This window comes from Physella acuta, unplaced genomic scaffold (genome assembly GCF_028476545.2).
Source record: "Physella acuta isolate Inbredline_101_S28 unplaced genomic scaffold, ASM2847654v3 ptg000920l, whole genome shotgun sequence".
Lineage (NCBI taxonomy): Eukaryota > Metazoa > Mollusca > Gastropoda > Physidae > Physella > Physella acuta.
Genome location: NW_026732437.1, coordinates 241872 through 264896, shown reverse-complemented (window position 1 = coordinate 264896; position 23025 = coordinate 241872). Strand labels below are relative to the sequence as shown.

At 38.1% G+C, this 23025-nt stretch overlaps 2 protein-coding genes across 2 annotated transcripts; both read right to left on the bottom strand.

Moving 5' to 3' along the window:
• Positions 1 to 514: 514 nt before the first annotated feature.
• Positions 515 to 3366, bottom strand: LOC131953416 (uncharacterized). The gene is made up of 5 exons (XM_059316585.1): positions 3347 to 3366; positions 2125 to 2347; positions 1883 to 1936; positions 1505 to 1580; positions 515 to 596 (listed from the first exon to the last, which is right to left on the bottom strand). Exons 2-5 carry the CDS (start codon positions 2344 to 2346, stop codon positions 592 to 594), a joined length of 357 nt encoding a protein of 118 aa, XP_059172568.1. The 5' UTR covers position 2347; positions 3347 to 3366; the 3' UTR covers positions 515 to 591.
• Positions 3367 to 5590: 2224 nt separating this feature from the next.
• On the bottom strand, positions 5591 to 20716 carry LOC131953410 (uncharacterized). Its single transcript, XM_059316575.1, has 15 exons — positions 20342 to 20716; positions 18931 to 18984; positions 18095 to 18367; positions 17746 to 17862; positions 16957 to 17028; positions 16467 to 16875; positions 15944 to 16057; positions 15517 to 15659; positions 15008 to 15110; positions 11243 to 11323; positions 10103 to 10222; positions 8573 to 8637; positions 7766 to 7853; positions 7319 to 7380; positions 5591 to 7018 (listed from the first exon to the last, which is right to left on the bottom strand). The coding sequence occupies exons 1-15, from the start codon at positions 20579 to 20581 to the stop codon at positions 6944 to 6946; spliced, it is 2016 nt and encodes a 671-aa protein (XP_059172558.1). The 5' UTR covers positions 20582 to 20716; the 3' UTR covers positions 5591 to 6943.
• Positions 20717 to 23025: the final 2309 nt, after the last annotated feature.

Here is a 23025-nt window from a genome sequence, read left to right as displayed (position 1 = left end):
GGTGCAAATCGAAAGTTTGAGGGGGGGTGCAAATCGAAAGTTTGAGGGGGGGTGCAAATCGAAAGTTTGTCCCCGGGTAAAAATTGGACCCCCCCCCCCCCTCCCTTGAGACGATCCTGGCTACGCCATTGATCCATGTCAACAATAATGATGAAAGGATTCTCGTCAAATCGGTCTGTCCGTTAATTCATGCGCGAAATCTCTAAGATTTTCACCAGGTTAGTTCGGGTTCTGTCAGTTGATTGCTACAGTGACCTCAACACAATACAACATCACTGTAATGTATTGGTTAATTCAACTGTTATTTTTTTTTGTTAAAGACCCTTGTAAAGAAAGAACATAGCAGTACGTTTAAGTTTGTATTGCTGTGTAACATTTTACATTATGTTTGCTTGAAGTGCGTGAAAAATTGATAGTAATTTTCTTAACATAACAGTGTGAAAGACACACAAAGATTTACATACATACGGACAGGCAGACAAACAGAAAAAAGTAAAATAGTTTAGAAACAACACAGTTTAATAAAACAATTTTATTTTTATTCTCGGTGCAGCTCTGATTTACGTCTGCAAGTCTTTCGTCTTGAGCAGATCATACTGTAAGGAACGGGTGTTGTGTGTTTAGTGGGGACTACCATAGCTAGATGTTGTGTGTTTAGTGGGGACTACCATAGCTAGATGTTGTGTGTTTAGTGGGGACTACCATAGCTAGATGTTGGGTGTTTAGTGGGGACTACCATAGCTAGATGTTGTGTGTTTAGTGGGGACTACCATGGCTAGATGTTGTGTGTTTAGTGGGGACTACCATGGCTAGATGTTGTGTGTTTAGTGGGGACTACCATGGCTAGATGTTGTGTGTTTAGTGGGGACTACATAGCTAGATGTTGTGTGTTTAGTGGGGACTACCATGGCTAGATGTTGTGTGTTTAGTGGGGACTACATAGCTAGATGTTGTGTGTTTAGTGGGGACTACCATGGCTAGATGTTGAGTGTTTAGTGGGGACTACCATAGCTAGATGTTGGGTGATCGGATAAAAACAGTAAACATTGTAGTTAAAGGACCTACCGTGTGGTCCCTGAGTCCACTCAGCTCTGATGTTGACCTATCTCACGTGAGGGAAATTTAGGCCAGCTAGGCATAGTGTTCACCACACTATCCCTTCGTATGCGGAGGTAACAGATTATATGAACTCTACTTCATCTGCCCGAACGGATCGTTGGGTCTGGAATGGGAACTTTTACCATTTTCACTTGACCTGCAATATTTACACGGCCCCTGGGTGACCTGCAATATTTACACGGCCCATAGATGACCTGCAATATTTACACGGCCCCTAGATGACCTGCAATATTTACACGGCCCCTAGATGACCTGCAATATTTACACGGCCCCCAAGGTGACCTGCAATATTTACACGGCCCCTAGGCGACCTTCCATGTTTACATGACCTAATGTGTTATTATGACCTACATGAACACAAGACCTAAATGATCACATGACCTACCCTGTTTACATGTAATAGGTGGCACCAAAGTATACATTGGGGTTTCCCATGCCGCGTGCACTACTGTGACGTCACACTATAGGAGGAGAAGAGTGATCATTAACCATCACAAACCTCCGTCAGTAGTGGTCAAAGTTGGGTTAAACTACTAGGTTCAGTCACTAACATCTGGGTAAGTGACGTCACTGAGTAGAATTCATGATTTAAACTAGTGTCGTTTGTCGTTTGTCGAATGTCGCTTGTAAAAAATGTTAGGTAAATAGTACCTAAAGTAACAAAATGTAAGCTAGTAGTATCTAAGGTAACAAAAAGTAAGCTAGTAGTACCAAAGTAGTACCTACGCTACAGTCTGGATAAATTTGTTTCACATCAACTTACCTGTGAACCGTCGTCTAGATTTAACACGAAGTTGTACTTCACACCAGCAACTATCTGGGAACAGTATATATGTATATATGAATATATATATATATATATATATATATATATATATATATATATATATATATATATATATATATATATATATATATATATATATATATATATATAAGCTACAGCTGAAGAAACCTAGACATAAGACTACTGTCGAGCACCCAGTTCAGCAGACAACGACTCACCTGTGATTTGGCGGAGGCGACATTTTTCAGGTATCGCACGTTGTTGTCGCCCTGAGCAGCGTACCAGCTGTTGATTTCGTCCACGGCAAACTGGACGACGCCGTATATCGAGTTGGAAGGGTCAAGGTTGACCGTCACCAATGGCGACCATCCTCCAGCCCTGCCAAGGGAAGCGACTCCCGTCAGACAGACTGAGAGCAGGACAAGGACAGAGAGACTCATGCTGCAAGACAGGAGGGTAGCGTCATGCTCGTGGCTGGCGTGTGTTGATACACGGTTGGCGCGGGTGTTTTAGGACATTTGACACTACACAGACACCATAACATGTTGACACCACATGAACATTGACACCACAAAACATAACATCACAAAACCCTAACACCACACAACCCTAACACCACAAAACACTGACACCACAAACCCTAACACCACAAACCCTAACACCACAAAACACTGACACCACAAAACCCTAACACCACAAACCCTAACACCACAAAACACTGACACCACAAAACCCTAACACCACAAAACATAACACCACAAACCCTAACACCACAAAACACTGACACCACAAAACCCTAACACCACAAAACATAACACCACAAACCCTAACACCACAAAACATTGACACCACAAAACATAACATCACAAAACCCTAACACCACACAACCCTAACACCACAAAACACTGACACCACAAACCCTAACACCACAAACCCTAACACCACAAAACCCTGACACCACAAAACCCTGACACCACAAAACGTGACACCACAAAACCCTAACACCACAAAACACTAACACCACAACACCCTGACACCACAAACCCTAACACCACAAAACATTGACACCACAAAACATAACATCACAAAACCCTAACACCACACAACCCTAACACCACAAAACACTGACACCACAAACCCTAACACCACAAACCCTAACACCACAAAACCCTGACACCACAAAACCCTGACACCACAAAACGTGACACCACAAAACCCTAACACCACAAAACACTAACACCACAAAACCCTAACACCACAAAACCCTAACACCACAAAACACGACACCACAAAACCCTGACACCACAAAACCCTGACACCACAAAACGTGACACCACAAAACCCTAACACCACAAAACACTAACACCACAAAACCCTAACACCACAAAACCTTTACACAAGTAGAGCCAACAACACATTTCACATCATTATGTTTCTCACATCCCTCCTGCGTGTAATAATTACTCACTCAGAACACCGAGAACGTTGGCCGAAAATGTGACGAAAATCTCACCAAGTAAGTCGACGTGGATGTTGTCCTTTTATATAAGGCACTCGACCCACCTGGGCTATAGGAGACAAAGGCCTGTTTGATGTGTGCTGGGATATAGACGTCGATAGGATGGTGTACTCACCTTGTTGATAGGTAAACAAATAACCTAGACAAGAGCACGAATTTTTGTTTACCTACAGGATACATTGATTCATTTTTGTTCCGGCGATGGGCAGTTTTATTTTTCTTAAAAATATAAAGTAAGTTGGTTTAAATATGTTTGGAACACAATGGTCAACACAGTGTGTACTTGACAGTTGCATGGTGTACTGACCACACAGTCACATGGTGTACTGACAACACAGCCACATGGTGTACTGACCACACACATGGTGTACTGACCACACAGCCACATGGTGTACTGACCACACAGCCACATGGTGTACTGACCACACAGCCACATGGTGTACTGACCACACAGCCACATGGTGTACTGACCACACACATGGTGTACTGACCACACAGCTACATGGTGTACTGACCACACACCCACATGGTGTACTGACCACACAGCCACATGGTGTACTGACCACACAGCCACATGGTGTACTGACCACACAGCCACATGGTGTACTGACCACACAGCCACATGGTGTACTGACCACACAGCCACATGGTGTACTGACCACACAGCCACATGGTGTACTGACCACACAGCCACATGGTGTACTGACCACACAGCCACATGGTGTACTGACCACACACATGGTGTACTGACCACACACCCACATGGTGTACTGACCACACAGCCACATGGTGTACTGACCACACAGCCACATGGTGTACTGACCACACAGCCACATGGTGTACTGACCACACAGCCACATGGTGTACTGACCACACAGCCACATGGTGTACTGACCACACAGCCACATGGTGTACTGACCACACACCCACATGGTGTACTGACCACACAGCCACATGGTGTACTGACCACACACATGGTGTACTGACCACACAGCCACATGGTGTACTGACCACACACCCACATGGTGTACTGACCACACAGCCACATGGTGTACTGACCACACAGCCACATGGTGTACTGACCACACAGCCACATGGTGTACTGACCACACAGCCACATGGTGTACTGACCACACAGCCACATGGTGTACTGACCACACACAGGCACATGGTGTACTGACCACACAGTGTACTGACCACACAGCCACATGGTGTACTGACCACACAGCCACATGGTGTACTGACCACACAGCCACATGGTGTACTGACCACACACAGGCACATGGTGTACTGACCACACAGTGTACTGATCACACACTCACCTGGAGTATGACCACACAGCCACATGGTGTACTGACCACACAGCCACATGGTGTACTGACCACACAGCCACATGGTGTACTGACCACACAGCCACATGGTGTACTGACCACACAGCCACATGGTGTACTGACCACACAGTGTACTGATCACACACTCACCTGGAGTATGACCACACACCCACATGGTGTACTGATCACACAGCCACATGGTGTACTGACCACACAGCCACATGGTGTACTGACCACACAGCCACATGGTGTACTGACCACACAGCCACATGGTGTACTGACCACACACAGGCACATGGTGTACTGACCACACAGTGTACTGATCACACACTCACCTGGAGTATGACCACACACCCACATGGTGTACTGACCACACAGCCACATGGTGTACTGACCACACAGCCACATGATGTACTAGCCACACAGTGTACTGACCACACAGCCACATGGTGTATGACCATCCACATGTTCTATTGAGGACCAGGGACAAGGGGGGGGGAGGTTCGCCCGAGGGAATAGTGTACAATCAATGTGAATGAATTGTCAGTAGATTCATAAAAGAGACTGGACAAAACTGGTCAGACGGTTTATTCAACGATGAGATGGAACTTCATGATAGAACTAATTTGTTCAGGTGAGACTTGACAGCCAGTGGCCGAGTGGACTAACAGTGAGACAATCTGACATCACCAACATTTGTAAACAAGTTTTTTTCTCTCTGATAGTGGCGCCCCCTTTACCGTTCTACCATCTTGTTTGTCAGCATGGCAACCCAACGTCACGTTTTAGGTTCCCAATAACACTAAATTAACAAAGTAAAAAACAACAAAAAACTTTTAGAAAGATTTTTTAATTTATTTAGTAAAAACGTGAATCCACCTATTTCAGACGATAAAGGAATGTAATTGTTTTTAGTTAGTACAAGCTGACTTCACAAAATTTGAATCTTTAAGTCACAGAGAAAAACAGGCTATCGTGGGGGAAAACATGTGTTCAGCTATTTTAAAAACTGTGGAGTCCTATCTGGCAGATAAGCCAGCAGCTCATGACTTGATGGAAGCTGCTAGATCACCGTCCGCCATATTGGTGACCTTGTTTTAAGCCAATCTGGGTCAACAGGTTTGGCACAACTGGCCAGATAAGACAAGAGAGGTCAAGCCAATAAAATAATCTTTGTTTGCGATGTTGAAATGACAGATTTTTTTTTTTTAAAAAAAGGAGATAAATATAGATCTATATTGTTTTGTTTTTCAACCTTCTAATTGCTTGTCAAAAAAAAGAAGAAAAAAATCTTATATAATAACATGTAACATGGGAAATCCCTACCTATGTGCACAGGACAAGTGCTAAACGAGATTCAATCAAGGCCAAACCAAATTTTTTCCATCAACTTTACATAAGCCTAAAGCACTAGCACATTACATGTTTAGGTTAAGCACCATTATCAGAAACTCAGTTACACATCAACATTTCATATAATACTAAAAGTGTATATACAAGAAGTTCATTACATATAAAAAATAAAAAAGTTTTATAAAATTTTCTTTGAAGATCCCAAATTTTCAGATTATTAAAAAAAAAAAAAAAGAGTTCATCAGATCAAATTTGAGAGTTGTTGTGCTGTTAAGTGCAAAAAATAGTTTAAAATGATTTGAAGCTTAATTTAAATTATGTATACTCACTCAAGTTGCCAACAAAATTACCCGAGACATTTAAAAGCAAACATGTAAATAAAGAACTTAATTATTAACTCATTTGAAAATTTCCAAATTCTCTGTACATTATAATTTTAAAATATCCTAATTTTCTGATTTGGAATTTTTTTTTTAAATATAGGTAACTATAAATTTTTAAATCTTTTAACCTAATTGTTGAAAGTCTCATCTTTTTAAATAAATAATATCAAAACTCTGACCCTAAATCTTAGGGAACAATTCTCTGGATAAAGTTTTAAAATCTACTGATACAGTTAAATCAAATGAAAAAATCCACTGATATAATTAAATAAAATGACATGAAGAAATAAAATCATGTGAAAGACAAAAAATTTCAAATATTTTAGTCCTGCTGAAGCGAAAGGTGTGACACATGAGCCTAGTTAACAGTACTGAAAATTGCAGACGTGAGCCTAGCTGACAGTAGCAGACGTGAGCCTAGCTGACAGTACTGACAGTAGCAGACTTGAGCCTAATTGACAGTAGCAGACGTGCACATGGTGTTAAGGCCACATGTTCCATCCCCTCTGTAAACCAGGTAGTAGCCCTGAAACAATCACAAGTAAGCTGATCACATCTGGGGCTATGGGATTGTTTTATAGCAGTATGTGATTGTTTTAAGGTAGTATGTGATTGTTATTGTTGTATGATAAACTGTTGATTGCTGTCTTTGTGGAAATGAAGTCAAGTCTGACTACTTTAAATGTTTAATGGTAGGCCAATTTTACAATGAGTTGCCTGAAGTACTAAAACAACAATTACAAAAAAATGTAAAAATTCAATCAACATGCAAAAGCACCATTAACAAACTAACTAAACTAATTAAAGGGGTTAAATCTAAACTGACCTTTACACCCCAGTGAGTACCCCAGCTGTTTTTGACAATCCAAAAAGGTTCTTTACCCTTCACTGAAAGGATTTTAAAATAAAATTGTTTTTATTTATCTCAAAATAAGATAAAACAATCACCATACAACAGAAATCTGTATTTTCTTATAAGAAATCAACAGGATGTTAATTTTTTTTTGTAGATTTAATGTTCTGAAACATTACAATTCATGAAACAATTTAGAAAATCAGATAATGAACACTTGAAACTTGACAAAAAATTAACTATTTACTAAAGGTAGCTGTGTGTCAGTTTTATACCCTTTACCCTCCTCATTTGATTTGCAATGTTTTCATCATTTACATGTTTGTTGTTCCCATATTCCAACCACCACTGGGGTAGTTCTGCCACAGGCTGGGAACCACTGTTTATGATACAAGTCAATGTAAAAAAAAAACCACTCACTTCCATATCCCACAATCAGAACACCATGGTCAAGGCTGTTGGGGTCACAGAACATCTTCCAAGGGTGAGAAATGCCGCCCATGTAAAACTGAGAGAAATAAAATTATAAAAGTCTCGTCTGTTAAGTTACATGTGTCTAATCAGAAATGCCGCCCATGTAAAACTGTAAAATAAAATTATAAAAGTCTTGTCTGTTAAGTTACATGTGTCTAATCAGAAATGCCGCCCATGTAAAACTGTGAGTAATGAAATTATAACAGTCCCATCTGCAGTGGCGTAGAGACCCTTACCGGCACCCGGGGACAAACTTTTCTATTTGCACCCCCCCCCCCCCTTCGAGATTTCGATTTGAACTCCCCCCCCCCCTCGAGATTTCAATTTGCACCCCCCCCCCCCCCCTCAAACTTTCAATTTGTACCCCCCTAAGGTCGGCGCCCGGGGACATATGACCCACCCCCCCCCCCCGCCCCCCCCCCCCCCCGCTACACTACTGCCCATCTGTGGTGTGTCTAATCAGAAATACAGCTCAGATAAAACTGTGAGACAAAAGTTGTCACCAAAAACAAAACAAAAGTGCTATTATGTGGTGACATCTCAGTCTACAGGTGTTGAGTGACCAGTGGTTTACATTAACAGTTTCTGTGTTTTACTTGTTTGGGTGACCGCTCACCTGCACACCACATACAGCTATTTTGTAGCAGGCATATGGAATTGTCATACAGCAAGTATTAATGTAATCTTCAACCCATATATTATTTTCATACAATAACTATAATCTTTAGCCCATAGATTCTAGCATGTAGTTACCTGCATAGCAAAAGCATTGATCCCAATAGAGATGGGTCCATTCTTGTACAACCAGGCAGCCATTTCTGTTAAACATACACACAGTTTTAAAATTATAGTACAAGTAACTTCAAAATAAAAGAAAAACTTGTCCTACAGGTGAGACAAGAAAAACTTGTCCTACAGGTGAGACAACTTGTCCTACAAGTGAGACAAGAAAAACTTGTCCTACAGGTGAGACAAGAAAAACTTGTCCTACAGGTGAGACAAGAAAACTTGTCCTACAGGTGAGACAAGAAAAACTTGTCCTACAGGTGAGACAACTTGTCCTACAGGTGAGACAAGAAAACTTGTCCTACAGGTGAGACAAGAAAAACTTGTCCTCCTACAGGTGAGACAAGAAAAACTTGTCCTACAGGTGAGACAAGAAAAACTTGTCCTACAGGTGAGACAAGAAAAACTTGTCCTACAGGTGAGACAACTTGTCCTACAGGTGAGACAAGAAAACTTGTCCTACAGGTGAGACAAGAAAAACTCGTCCTACAGGTGAGACAAGAAAAACTCGTCCTACAGGTGAGACAAGAAAAACTTGTCCTACAGGTGAGACAACTTGTCCTACAGGTGAGACAAGAAAAACTTGTCCTACAGGTGAGACAAGAAAAACTTGTCCTCCTACAGGTGAGACAAGAAAAACTTGTCCTACAGGTGAGACAACTTGTCCTACAGGTGAGACAAGAAAACTTGTCCTACAGGTGAGACAAGAAAAACTTGTCCTCCTACAGGTGAGACAAGAAAAACTTGTCCTACAGGTGAGACAAGAAAAACTTGTCCTACAGGTGAGACAAGAAAAACTTGTCCTACAGGTGAGACAAGAAAAACTTGTCCTACAGGTGAGACAACTTGTCCTACAGGTGAGACAAGAAAAACTTGTCCTACAGGTGAGACAAGAAAAACTTGTCCTACAGGTGAGAAAAGAAAAACGTGTCCTACAGGTGAGACAACTAGTCCTACAGGTGAGACAAGAAAAACTTGTCCTACAGGTGAGACAAGAAAAACTTGTCCTCCTACAGGTGAGACAAGAAAAACTTGTCCTACAGGTGAGACAACTTGTCCTACAGGTGAGACAAGAAAACTTGTCCTACAGGTGAGACAAGAAAAACTTGTCCTCCTACAGGTGAGACAAGAAAAACTTGTCCTACAGGTGAGACAAGAAAAACTTGTCCTACAGGTGAGACAAGAAAAACTTGTCCTACAGGTGAGACAAGAAAAACTTGTCCTACAGGTGAGACAACTTGTCCTACAGGTGAGACAAGAAAACTTGTCCTACAGGTGAGACAAGAAAAACTCGTCCTACAGGTGAGACAAGAAAAACTCGTCCTACAGGTGAGACAAGAAAAACTTGTCCTACAGGTGAGACAAGAAAAACTTGTCCTACAGGTGAGACAAGAAAAACGTGTCCTACAGGTGAGACAACTAGTCCTACAGGTGAGACAAGAAAAACTTGTCCTACAGGTGAGACAAGAAAAACTTGTCCTACAGGTAAGAACTGACCAGTTTCATCTCTGCTGATGTTGACTGATCCGGTCAGCTTGACCACTATTTCAGATTTGTTTAGTCTGCACTTGTCATCCTTGCCCTCGTATTTGTAGTCTCCCTCTGTCTCAATACCACCTGCATGGTAAAATATAAATACATCAATACCACCTGGTACAATATTAAAACATCAATACCACCTGCATGGTACAATATTAAAACATCAATACCACCTGCATGGTACAATATAAATACATCAATACCACCTGGTACAATATTAAAACATCAATACCACCTGGTACAATATTAAAACATCAATACCACCTGGTACAATATTAAAACATCAATACCACCTGGTACAATATTAAAACATCAATACCACCTGGTACAATATTAAAACATCAATACCACCTGGTACAATATTAAAACATCAATACCACCTGGTACAATATTAAAACATCAATACCACCTGGAAAATATTAAAACATCAATACCACCTGGAAAATATTAAAACATCAATACCACCTGCATGGTAAAATATTAAAACATCAATACCACCTGCATGGTAAAATATTAAAACATCAATACCACCTGGAAAATATAAAACATCAATACCACCTGGAAAATATTAAAACATCAATACCACCTGGTACAATATTAAAACATCAATACCACCTGGTACAATATTAAAACATCAATACCATCTGGTACAATATTAAAACATCAATACCACCTGGTACAATATTAAAACATCAATACCACCGGTACAATATTAAAACATCAATACCACCTGGTACAATATTAAAACATCAATACAACCTGCATGGTACTATTTAAATACATCAACACAACCTGCATGGTACTATATAAATACATCAATACTACTTGCATGGTACAATATAAATACATCAATACTACCTGGAGGATAAATTTAAAAGTATAGATATGTTTTTACTTATTATCGTTGGAGAATATCAATATTAAAAGTGCATTAGATATCATAACATAAATTTTTGACGTAACAATAAAAAAATTTTCTACTCAGTTAAAAAAATCTGCCTCAACAAGACTGGCCAATGGTCATCTACCCACTAAACTTCCTACCATTCACCTACCCAATGGTCATCTACCCACTGAACTTCCTGACCATTCACCTACCCAGTTCCATGAGAGCCTCATAGGCCTGTGAGGGGAAGCCACCATTACATCCCTCGTCAATCTTGTCACAGTCCACCAGCTCTGGGGAAGTTAAGTAAACATTTGTCTCAGTTTTGGGAGAAGTTAAGACAACATTTGTCTCAGTTTTGTGGAAGTTAAGACAACATTTGTCTCAGTTTTGGGAGAAGTTAAGAGAACATTTGTCTCAGTTTTGGGAGAAGTTAAGAGAACATTTGTCTCAGTTTTGTGGAAGTTAAGACAACATTTGTCTCAGTTTTGGGAGAAGTTAAGAGAACATTTGTCTCAGTTTTGGGAGAAGTTAAGAGAACATTTGTCTCAGTTTTGGGAGAAGTTAAAAGAACATTTGTCTCAGTTTTGGAAGAAGTTAAGAGAACATTTGTCTCAGTTTTGGGAGAAGTTAAGAGAACATTTGTCTCAGTTTTGTGGAAGTTAAGAGAACATTTGTCTCAGTTTTGGGAGAAGTTAAGAGAACATTTGTCTCAGTTTTGGGAGAAGTTAAGAGAACATTTGTCTCAGTTTTGGGAGAAGTTAAAAGAACATTTGTCTCAGTTTTGGGAGAAGTTAAGAGAACATTTGTCTCAGTTTTGTGAGAAGTTAAGAGAACATTTGTCTCAGTTTTGTGGAAGTTAAGAGAACATTTGTCTCAGTTTTGTGAGAAGTTAAGAGAACATTTCTACCAGTTTTGGGAGAAGTTAAGAGAACATTTGTCTCAGTTTTGTGGAAGTTAAGAGAACATTTGTCTCAGTTTTGGGAGAAGTTAAGAGAACATTTGTCTCAGTTTTGTGGAAGTTAAGAGAACATTTGTCTCAGTTTTGGGAGAAGTTAAGAGAACATTTGTCTCAGTTTTGGGAGAAGTTAAGAGAACATTTGTCACAGTTTTGTGGAAGTTAAGAGAACATTTGTCTCAGTTTTGGGAGAAGTTAAGAGAACATTTGTCTCAGTTTTGGGAGAAGTTAAGAGAACATTTCTACCAGTTTTGGGAGAAGTTAAGAGAACATTTGTCTCATTTTGGGAGAAGTTAAGAGAACATTTGTCTCAGTTTTGGGAGAAGTTAAGAGAACATTTCTACCAGTTTTGGGAGAAGTTAAGAGAACATTCGTCTCATTTTGGGAGAAGTTAAGAGAACATTTGTCTCAGTTTTGGGAGAAGTTAAGAGAACATTTGTCTTAGTTTTATGGAAGTTAAGAGAACATTTGTCTCAGTTTTGGGAGAAGTTAAGAGAACATTTGTCTCAGTTTTGGGAGAAGTTAAGAGAACATTTGTCTCAGTTTTGCGGAAGTTAAGAGAACATTTGTCTCAGTTTTGGGAGAAGTTAAGAGAACATTTGTCTCAGTTTTGGGAGAAGTTAAGAGAACATTTGTCTCAGTTTTGGGAGAAGTTAAGAGAATATTTCTACCAGTTTTGGGAGAAGTTAAGAGAATATTTCTACCAGTTTTGGGAGAAGTTAAGAGAACATTTGTCTCAGTTTTGGGGAAGTTAAGAGAACATTTGTCTCAGTTTTGGGAGAAGTTAAGAGAACATTTGTCTCAGTTTTGGGAGAAGTTAAGAGAACATTTGTCTCAGTTTTGCGGAAGTTAAGAGAACATTTGTCTCAGTTTTGGGAGAAGTTAAGAGAACATTTGTCTCAGTTTTGGGGAAGTTAAGAGAACATTTGTCTCAGTTTTGGGAGAAGTTAAGAGAACATTTGTCTCAGTTTTGAAAGAAGTTAAGAGAATATTTCTACCAGTTTTGGGAGGTTAAGAGAACATTTGTCTCAGTTTTGGGAGAAGTTAAGAGAACATTTGTCTCAGTTTTGGGAGAAGTTAAGAGAACATTTGTCTCAGTTTTGGGAGAAGTTAAGAGAACATTTGTCTCAGTTTTGGAAGACGTTAAGAGAACATTTGTCGCAGTTTTGGGAGAAGTTAAGAGAACATTTGACTCAGTTTTGGGAGAAGTTAAGAGAACATTCGTCTCAGTTTTGGGAGAAGTTAAGAGAACATTTGTCTCAGTTCTGGGGAAGTTAAGAGAACATTTGTCTCAGTTTTGGGAGAAGTTAAGAGAACATTTGTCTCAATTTTGGGAGAAGTTAAGAGAACATTTGTCTCAGTTTTGGGAGAAGTTAAGAGAACATTTGTCTCAGTTTTGGGAGAAGTTAAGAGAACATTTGTCTCAGTTTTGGGAGAAGTTAAGAGAACATTTGTCTCAGTTTTGGAAGACGTTAAGAGAACATTTGTCGCAGTTTTGGGAGAAGTTAAGAGAACATTTGACTCAGTTTTGGGAGAAGTTAAGAGAACATTCGTCTCAGTTTTGGGAGAAGTTAAGAGAACATTTGTCTCAGTTCTGGGGAAGTTAAGAGAACATTTGTCTCAGTTTTGGGAGAAGTTAAGAGAACATTTGTCTCAATTTTGGGAGAAGTTAAGAGAACATTTGTCTCAGTTTTGGGAGAAGTTAAGAGAACATTTGTCTCAGTTTTGTGGAAGTTAAGAGAACATTTGTCTCAGTTTTGTGAGAAGTTAAGAGAACATTTGTCTCAGTTTTGTGAGAAGTTAAGAGAATATTTCTACCAGTTTTGGGAGGTTAAGAGAACATTTGTCTCAGTTTTGGGAGAAGTTAAGAGAACATTTGTCTCAGTTTTGGGAGAAGTTAAGAGAACATTTGTCTCAGTTTTGGGAGAAGTTAAGAGAACATTTGTCTCAGTTTTGGAAGACGTTAAGAGAACATTTGTCGCAGTTTTGGGAGAAGTTAAGAGAACATTTGACTCAGTTTTGGGAGAAGTTAAGAGAACATTCGTCTCAGTTTTGGGAGAAGTTAAGAGAACATTTGTCTCAGTTTTGTGGAAGTTAAGAGAACATTTGTCTCAGTTTTGGGAGAAGTTAAGAGAACATTTGTCTCAGTTTTGTGAGAAGTTAAGAGAACATTTGTCTCAGTTTTGGGAGAAGTTAAGGGATCATTTGTCTCAGTTTTGGGAGAAGTTAAGAGAACATTTGTCTCAATTTTGGGAGAAGTTAAGAGAACATTTGTCTCAGTTTTGGGAGAAGTTAAGAGAACATTTGTCTCAGTTTTGTGGAAGTTAAGAGAACATTTGTCTCAGTTTTGTGAGAAGTTAAGAGAACATTTGTCTCAGTTTTGTGAGAAGTTAAGAGAACATTTGTCTCAGTTTTGTGGAAGTTAAGAGAACATTTGTCTCAGTTTTGTGAGAAGTTAAGAGAACATTTGTCTCAGTTTTTTTTTGAGAAGTTAAGAGAACATTTGTCTCAGTTTTGGGAGAAGTTAAGAGAACATTTGTCTCAGTTTTGTGGAAGTTAAGAGAACATTTGTCTCAGTATTGTGAGAAGTTAAGAGAACATTTGTCTCAGTTTTGTGGAAGTTAAGAGAACATTTGTCTCAGTTTTGGAAAAAGTTAAGAGAACATTTCTACAAGTTCTGGGGAAGTTAAGAGAACATTTGTCTCAGTTTTGGAAAAAGTTAAGAGAACATTTGTCTCAGTTTTGGGAGAAGTTAAGAGAACATTTCTACCAGTTCTGGGGAGAAAATTTCCCAGCTTATTCCACTAGCTGGTACACCTTAGTCTAAACACAGATGTGCTGAAAGCCTGAGGTGGCTGATGTGTCACTACAATACAGATGTGAACTGTGAGAACTTTGATACAGAAGAAAGGGGAGGTAACCCAAGGTTAGAAACAATGACACCAGCCCCATTAAAAAACGGCTGATATCCCTTGAGCTGAGCAACAAAAAAAAAAATGTAAACAAAGAGTTAACCAACCTTGTTCTGACAGTGACAGCAGCTGATGGGAGGGGGATTTAATCGCCCATTGCCCTTCTATGTTGCCAGTCACTGAAAAGGCCCAACAAGACCCACACGAACCCTAAAAGTTTAGGAACATTTTCAGTTACAAATTATTGAATATTTACTTTATTGCATTATTTGCTAAAGTTGTATCCAACCTAATATCACATAAGCCTAAAAACTTCATTATAATCCTTCAAAATAATTCAAACAATTCAGTTATAAAACTGTACTAGATGAACATTAAATATAAACACAACAATTCAACATACAGCCAACAATCAAATATGAATCCAAAAATTCAACATGAATCCAATAATTCAACATGAATTCAACATGAATGCAACAATTCAACATGAATGCAACAATTCAACATGAATCCAAAAATTCAACATGAATTCAACAGGAATGCAACAATTCAACATGAATTCAACAATTCAACATGAATCCAACAATTCAACATGAATCCAACAATTCAACATCACCTGATTTTTGACAGGGGTGACGGCTCCATGGTCCCTCCAGTCCCAGGCATCTGGTATTGGGTCAGTAGGGATCTCAGCTTTTGGCAGTTGACGAACAGTTGCAGGTGTCTTAAAACCCAGGTAATTTTTCTTGAACTCTTCCTCTTTAGAAACAAAATTAAATAGTCAACATGACCTCCTACCTACAGGCTATCTAAACCATTCATACTGCTTTTGTTTACTTTTACTAATGGCCATATTTAACATACAACATGCACCAAACGCAACAACTGATGTTACAACTTTCATCACATCACACACGAAACACAACAACTGATGTTACAACTTTCATTACATCACACACCAAACGCAACAACTGATGTTACAACTTTGACCACATCCAACTGCAACAGTTGATGTTATCATCACAAGACAAAAACCTGTTTACCTGAGAGATCAGCAAACTGTGTGATGCCGTACTTGCCAGAACCCATCTCAGCCTTCTGTACCTGTTGGATCCTCTCCATATTCTTACAGAACACCTGGAATCTTGTAGATTCCTCTGGAAGTAATGCAGGGGGGTGGGGTATGACAATGTCAGTTTACATTAAATATCATTTTATGGTTTAACTTAAGTCACCCATAGGGACGGTGTGGTTGAATGGTAGGGTGTTTGGCTGCTATCCAGAAAGTACCGAGTTCAGATCTCAGTGCGAACTTGTGACTGTAGGATGTTCCTGAGTCCACCAAGCTCTGACTTACGTTGGGGAAAGTAATGGCAGCTGGGCATAGTGCTGACCACAAGTGCAAAGGTAAAGAAACATGAACTACTTCCTCTGCCCAATGAATCACTAGGTCTAAAAAGGGATCTATTTTTTTTTAACATAATTCATCTTAAATTTTGACAAAAATAATGTGAATTTCTTTTTGCCCCCTTTAGAAAAAAAAAATTGTGCCTCTGTTTTATTTACCTTCCTCTGTGCCGTACAGGCGGTTGTAGTTGGTTTTAAATTCCTGGAACTGTGGCAGGTACTGCTGGCAGCTGTCCACAGCTCCGGCTGGCTTGTCCTCAGGTATGCTCATGACATGAATGTTACTGACCGGCACACTCTTCTCAAACTTGAGTGGTGATCCATGAGGCTTGTAGTCATGGTCACCACCTCCAATCATCCCATGAGGCTTGTAGTCATGGTCACCACCTCCAATCATCCCATGAGGCTTGTAGTCGTGGTCACCACCTCCAATCATCCCATGAGGCTTGTAGTCGTGGTCACCACCTCCAATCATCCCATGAGGCTTGTAGTCATGGTCACCACCTCCAATCATCCCATGAGGCTTGTAGTCATGGTCACCACCTCCGATCAATTGATTTAATTTGCTCTGCATAAAATAAAGAATTTTTTTTATTATACTATTTCGCCCTTCACTAGTTAAAAAAAAAATTAGAACCTGTTGCCTTACCTTCTTACAGTTAAATTCTTCCATGGTGAATGTGTCTTGTTTTAAGATGACAGAAACATCACAGTCTCTAGCCTGAAACAAAGAATACATCCTGATGAATGATGGTCCAGAGACACATCACAATCTTGTTCACCAAACCAGTTAGTGCTTCAACCAAACCACATCTGTTCTAAATATAGCAATCACAAGATTATTTTTTAACTGTTGATAGGGCAAATCAATTCTTCTCCCTGGCAGGTCAGCTGAAGAGTCACTACAGTACTCAGTCAGATTTATTGCTCTCTACCTTACCAATGTCAGGGATATAATAATAACCATGTAATACATGTATTAGTTTCCCAGTGTAGGACTGAGGTAAGGCCACTAAATTGATGCATAGAGTGAAATAACTTACTGAAATAACTTACTGAAACAACTTACTGAAGCAGTATTAGAGTGAAACAGTTACTGAAACAACTTACTGAAGCAGTATCAGAGTAAAACAGTTACTGAAACAACTTACTGAAGCAGTATTAGAGTAAAACAGTTACTGAAATAACTTACTGAAGCAGTATTAGAGTGAAACAGTTACTGAAACAACTTACTGAAGCAGTATCAGAGTAAAACAGTTACTGAAACAACTTACTGAAGCAGTATTAGAGTAAAACAGTTACTGAAATAACTTACTGAAGCAGTATTAGAGTGAAACAGTTACTGAAACAACTTACTGAAGCAGTATCAGAGTAAAACAGTTACTGAAACAACTTACTGAAGCAGTATTAGAGTAAAACAGTTACTGAAACAACTTACTGAAGCAGCATCTGAGACTGGGCACTCCAATGCACTTTTCTTGAGGCTCTCTTCATTGTTACGGCAGGCAGTCTCAGCCATGGTCAGAAGGAAACGGTACCTGAAGCCACTGACCACCTGGACATAGAGAAATCTTACACTGTGATGTGTCTTACACTGTGATGTATCTTAACACAATTATGTTAGCCAACAATACAACTCAATCCAATTTATGAGTAATCAACTGTAATTTGCCTTATGATATGATGTGAGCTGAATATGTTACTTGTAGTTAATGAATTGCTCTTCTTTAACCAACAGACTTCAACTTGTAAACAACTGAACTCAGCTGAGCTGACTCAGCAGGTACCTGTTTTGTGGCTTGTGAAACTTTGACCAGACTCTGCTTGAACATGCTGTTGGACATCCTGTTGTAATGGTCAACTGCCCAAGCTGCCGCCTTCTGGACATTTTTATCATTCAGGCCAGCGGTCCTCTCTGCCCCAAACAAGGCGGCTGAGCGACGCCGTCTACTAGTCTGAACAAACCTGGCACAGTGGTCATCAGGAGATGGAACAGACAGTAACCACTCCCATCCATTTAACCCAATCAGGTGGCTCACTACAACATCGCAAATTTTTACCTGAAAAATTTTGAAAAGTTTTGTGAGTATGCTTACAGTAGATCATTAATTTAACAGGTAAAAATTATATGTAAGATGAAGACTTAGACTTCATTAAAAAAACTGTACAGGCACTAGAAGGAATTAAATGACATCACAATTAAAGACTGGTCAGGCACTAGAAAGCAAGCAAAAAGACAAAAGAAAAATGTATTGGCTCAAACTACTAGGGGGAAGGTGATCTGTGAAATAACTCAAAGATATAGGAATGACAGGAAATTTCTGTGCATCTAGTTTGTTAGTGAACATAGTTGTGTTTTTTTTATCTGTATACTTCTCTATCTCTTTATTGTCTTATCCATTTTTAGGATCAGTAAGTCTCTCTTAGATATTTTAACAATAACTTTGGAGTTGCTAATAGATCACAAATGGTGGTGGGGCTTAGCACACAATGATGAGAACGTTCTTGAATTTTAATAGCATTTTTCAAAACCACTAACTTTTGGAACGATATCAAAATATGTAACTTATTTCAACAGTTTATTACTTATAGTGAAAGGAGAGGAAGTAAACTTTGAACTTACAGCCCCATCTATTTCAAGCTTGAGAGTCAAACGGTAGTTCACACCAGCAACAATCTGGAAATAAACATTTGAATCATTTATTTCAAGCAGTAATACATAGATCTACATAATTTTTTTCAAATTTTACTTTAAGAATTAAATAAAACAAATTTAAATAATATTTGTACAGTTTTAAATTGCCATACTCAAGAGAAAAATAATAAATTTTCTTTTTCAAATGAATGTAAAGAAAAACTTCTCAAAGGACATAAATAAAATTAATGATATTTGAATGTAAATTTACTCATTTAATTAGGCAACGTCAGAAGAAATGCTTTAACTTTAAAAAAATGGCATCCATGAAAATCAGCAATATTGCAGATTGAAAATTTTAGTGCATTATAAAGGTTTTTCTTTTTACTTTTGGATTGTATAAAATACTAGCGTGCCTGTCCACACGCATTGACGCGGGATTAAAAGAAAGTCCGAGGATGGCCTTGGCAAATCTAACCATGCCCAGGTGCGGTCGGACGCGCCTGTTTCAGTTTAGTGAATGACTATAATACTACAACTTATCCATATTCAATCACAATCTTTAAAACAAACGTATGCGTCATAGCGCTTCCGGGAGAGCTCCCTTTTGAGCGCCGGCAAACACGCCTGATTTAATTTAGTGGACGACTAAAAGCCCTATCTTATTCATAGTCTATCACACACACATTGCTTTATAAATAAATATATATATATATATATATATATATATATATATAGAGAGAGAGAGAGAGAGAGAGAGAGAGATAGAGAGAGAGAGAGAGAGAGATAAATTAGATAGAAACAAAAATAGTATGTAAACTCATTGAATAATTCTGTTTTTTACTGAACTATTTCAGACCTTTCACATAATTATATTGCAGCCTGTAATTCGTTAAAATAATTTGAACATTAATTAATTGACTAGCCAAAGAGAATTTACTATGTTAATTAACATGTTAATTGTCATGGTGGTGGGCAGTGGTCACTGTGAGGTCAGTGAGTATTTAATACAAACATACACAGATTCCCATACATACACAGGGAACAGGTGGATAATTTGGATACCTAACATCAAATTGCTACAGGACAATGTGTTGAGGCCCTGCCATAGTACAGTTTATTAATTGAATTAAATAATTGCAATCATGTTTGTTATATTAATTTTTCTAATTTTGTACCTCTAAAATAATAGACAGCCCAGTGTATCAATACTATCAAAGGGTATTTCAATTTTCATGCTGATATTTCTATCCTAGCCATTAAACTTCCTCATGACACTAGCAGTGATAATGGCAAAAATAGATTTAGGTACTCAGGATTATGATTAGGCTTAGCCTAATAATAATATAGATCTAGATCTAGTAAAAATTAGTATTAATTAACAAAGCTTAACCGTAACCTGTGTTTCGGCAGACAAAATTTGTTTGAATACAATAGGAATCGAATTGATCGCTCCATTTTGTGTCTTGATGTTGTTCATGAGCTCAACAGCTTTGTGCGCAGCTGGTAAAAGTTCAGAATCAGTATTTTCATTCAGATTTGACACATCTTGTACCCTCCATCCTCCTACCAAACCATTACCACGATTCGCTTCTGCAAAGTTTATCATTAACGCGAAAAGCAGACACATTAGCTTCATTTTGAATGTAGATCTACTAATCTAGATAGATAGATCCTAGATCTAGTCTAGTAGTAAGATTAAGTTAAATTTCTTCTTTGTGTTACGATATGCGCTGCAGTCGAGCTATCAGAATCTTACTTCCCATTGAGAAGAATGTTGACAAACAATCACGAGTAACTATTAGTGACCATAGACCTATATATATTTGTGCATGCCCCATTTTTTTCATAAAGCTCTTTGAATAATTGCATGAAAATTTTTAAAGTAATTTAAATGCATCTGCTGTTAAGTTTTATCATTTAATTGGATTTTATTTGTTTTTTTATATGGACTGTTTTGTGTTTTTGGAGATTTGGTTGTAGGTGAATAACTATTATAACTCATAACCACTGAATCATGGCTTGGGCCAAATTAAAAAAAAAATGCTTTTTATGGGTTACATCAAGTTATATCTTAAATATCTCAACTATAACTATTGTAAAATTCACTAGTTTCCACATTTTTTAAATTTTATATCAACAACTTCAAAAAGATTTGGACTTGAAATCATCAAAAGACATTTGAATATGCAAAATAAATTTATTGTCGGGTGGTAATATAATAGTACATATTTAACTTATCAAATTTTTATTTTCTTATACAGGCCGTGTTTTGGCATATATATATATATATATATATATATATATATATATATATATATATATATATATATATATATATATATATATATATATATATATAATTACATTGCATGACTTTTCAACAATGACAAACATATGATGCAGCATGCCTTTTAATTCCAGACCCGGGAAGTAATATAATGCTTTTAAATATATCCAATTCAGAAAAAAGATCCTATATAGAGCGGCAAAAAAAAAATAGACAATTAGCTTGGAAGCAATAAAAACTACGAAGTTCATCACACTGTTTCTGGTCAGTCCGTAGTTTCACAATACTTGAATATAATTTAAATAAAACTAACTAATCAAGGTGTAAATAACAAGCAATATATGTATTACAATATGATTGGGGCTGGGTGTGTTTTACATCACAGTTGGTCAAAAGAGTAAGTGAGTTGTAGAAGCCTTTGATTTTTTAAATTACTAATGTGCTAAATTTCTCTTTTACAGAATGGTAGGATATAGGAAGCTGTCACCTAGTTTATATAATTTCCTTTTAAGACAATATCATGGTTTACAATAGTGTCTGAAGCAGGTCTAAAATGCAAATATATTAAATAGCTAATTGATTTAATACAACATTTTGATAGTTTATTTTAACCCTAGGCATATAAACAAACATAAAAAAAACTCTCCAAGTCTCTTGTGTTTACCAACTTCTGTAGAGATTCAAGATGTGAACTACGAGCTTTTTAGATTATCTACTCTGTTACGTTACATGATCAAGAATATAATTTAGAACACTACTCAAATTGTAATAAACTTGTGGTGCTTTCCGTTACACCCATAGTTAATTTTTAAACATCAGTTAACATTAATTTATAAACATGAAAATAACATAACAGCAAAATCAATTAAAAATGGTTTAAATTGATTGAAGTGATGATTAACAAACCCCAACCATGCAACAAAGTAATAGCTGCCATTAATGAATGGTTATTTGATTTCTTTTTATTGTATTTGTAATCTGCCTATGCAATCTGTTTAACAAAACATAAGACATTTAAAGCACAATCTTATATTTTTGAATTGTTAGTTTGGTGAAGAGATTTATTATGATATTGTGTTGTTTATTTCTTGCACTAAAAATAGTAATTAACTGTAAATATCTTTTATGTGTGGATGACCAAAATGTTTTTTTAAATTAGACAATTATTAATATCACATTTATAAAAACATTTTTATATCCTGTAAATTAATATAGCTCAAAATAATTGTTGAGCTGTGGGCAAAAATAAGCAGGTTTTTAAAGTGCCATAAAACAAAACAGAAGTGTTGATCAAATTTGGGGGAAGTGTTGATCAAATTTGGGGGAAGTGTTGGTCAAAGTGTGGGGGAAGTGTTGGTCAAAGTGTGGGGGAAGTGTTGGTCAAAGTGTGGGGGAAGTGTTGGTCATTGTGTGGGGGAAGTGTTGGTCAAAGTGTGGGGGAAGTGTTGGTCATTGTGTGGGGGAAGTGTTGGTCAAAGTGTGGGGGAAGTGTTGGTCAAAGTGTGGGGGAAGTGTTGGTCATTGTGTGGGGGAAGTGTTGGTCAAAGTGTGGGGGAAGTGTTGGTCAAAGTGTGGGGGAAGTGTTGGTCATTGTGTGGGGGAAGTGTTGGTCAAAGTGTGGGGGAAGTGCTGGTCAATGTGTGGGGGAAGTGTTGGTCAAAGTGTGGGGGAAGTGTTGGTCAAAGTGTGGGGGAAGTGTTGGTCAAAGTGTGGGGGAAGTGTTGGTCAAAGTGTGGGGGAAGTGTTGGTCATTGTGTGGGGGAAGTGTTGGTCAAAGTGTGGGGGAAGTGTTG

Coding starts and splice junctions, on each gene's coding strand:
- LOC131953410 (XM_059316575.1), bottom strand. CDS start 20,581: ATGAAGCTAATGTGTCTGCTTTTCGCGTTAATGATAAACTTTGCAGAA. Junction 18,985..20,341: donor TTTTGTCTGCCGAAACACAG/GTTACGGTTAAG, acceptor GTTTATTTCCAG/ATTGTTGCTGGTGTGAACTA. Junction 18,368..18,930: donor AGCTTGAAATAGATGGGGCT/GTAAGTTCAAAG, acceptor AAAATTTTTCAG/GTAAAAATTTGCGATGTTGT.
- LOC131953416 (XM_059316585.1), bottom strand. CDS start 2,346: ATGAGTCTCTCTGTCCTTGTCCTGCTCTCAGTCTGTCTGACGGGAGTC. Junction 1,937..2,124: donor TCGCCTCCGCCAAATCACAG/GTGAGTCGTTGT, acceptor TACTGTTCCCAG/ATAGTTGCTGGTGTGAAGTA. Junction 1,581..1,882: donor ATCTAGACGACGGTTCACAG/GTAAGTTGATGT, acceptor CTCCTCCTATAG/TGTGACGTCACAGTAGTGCA.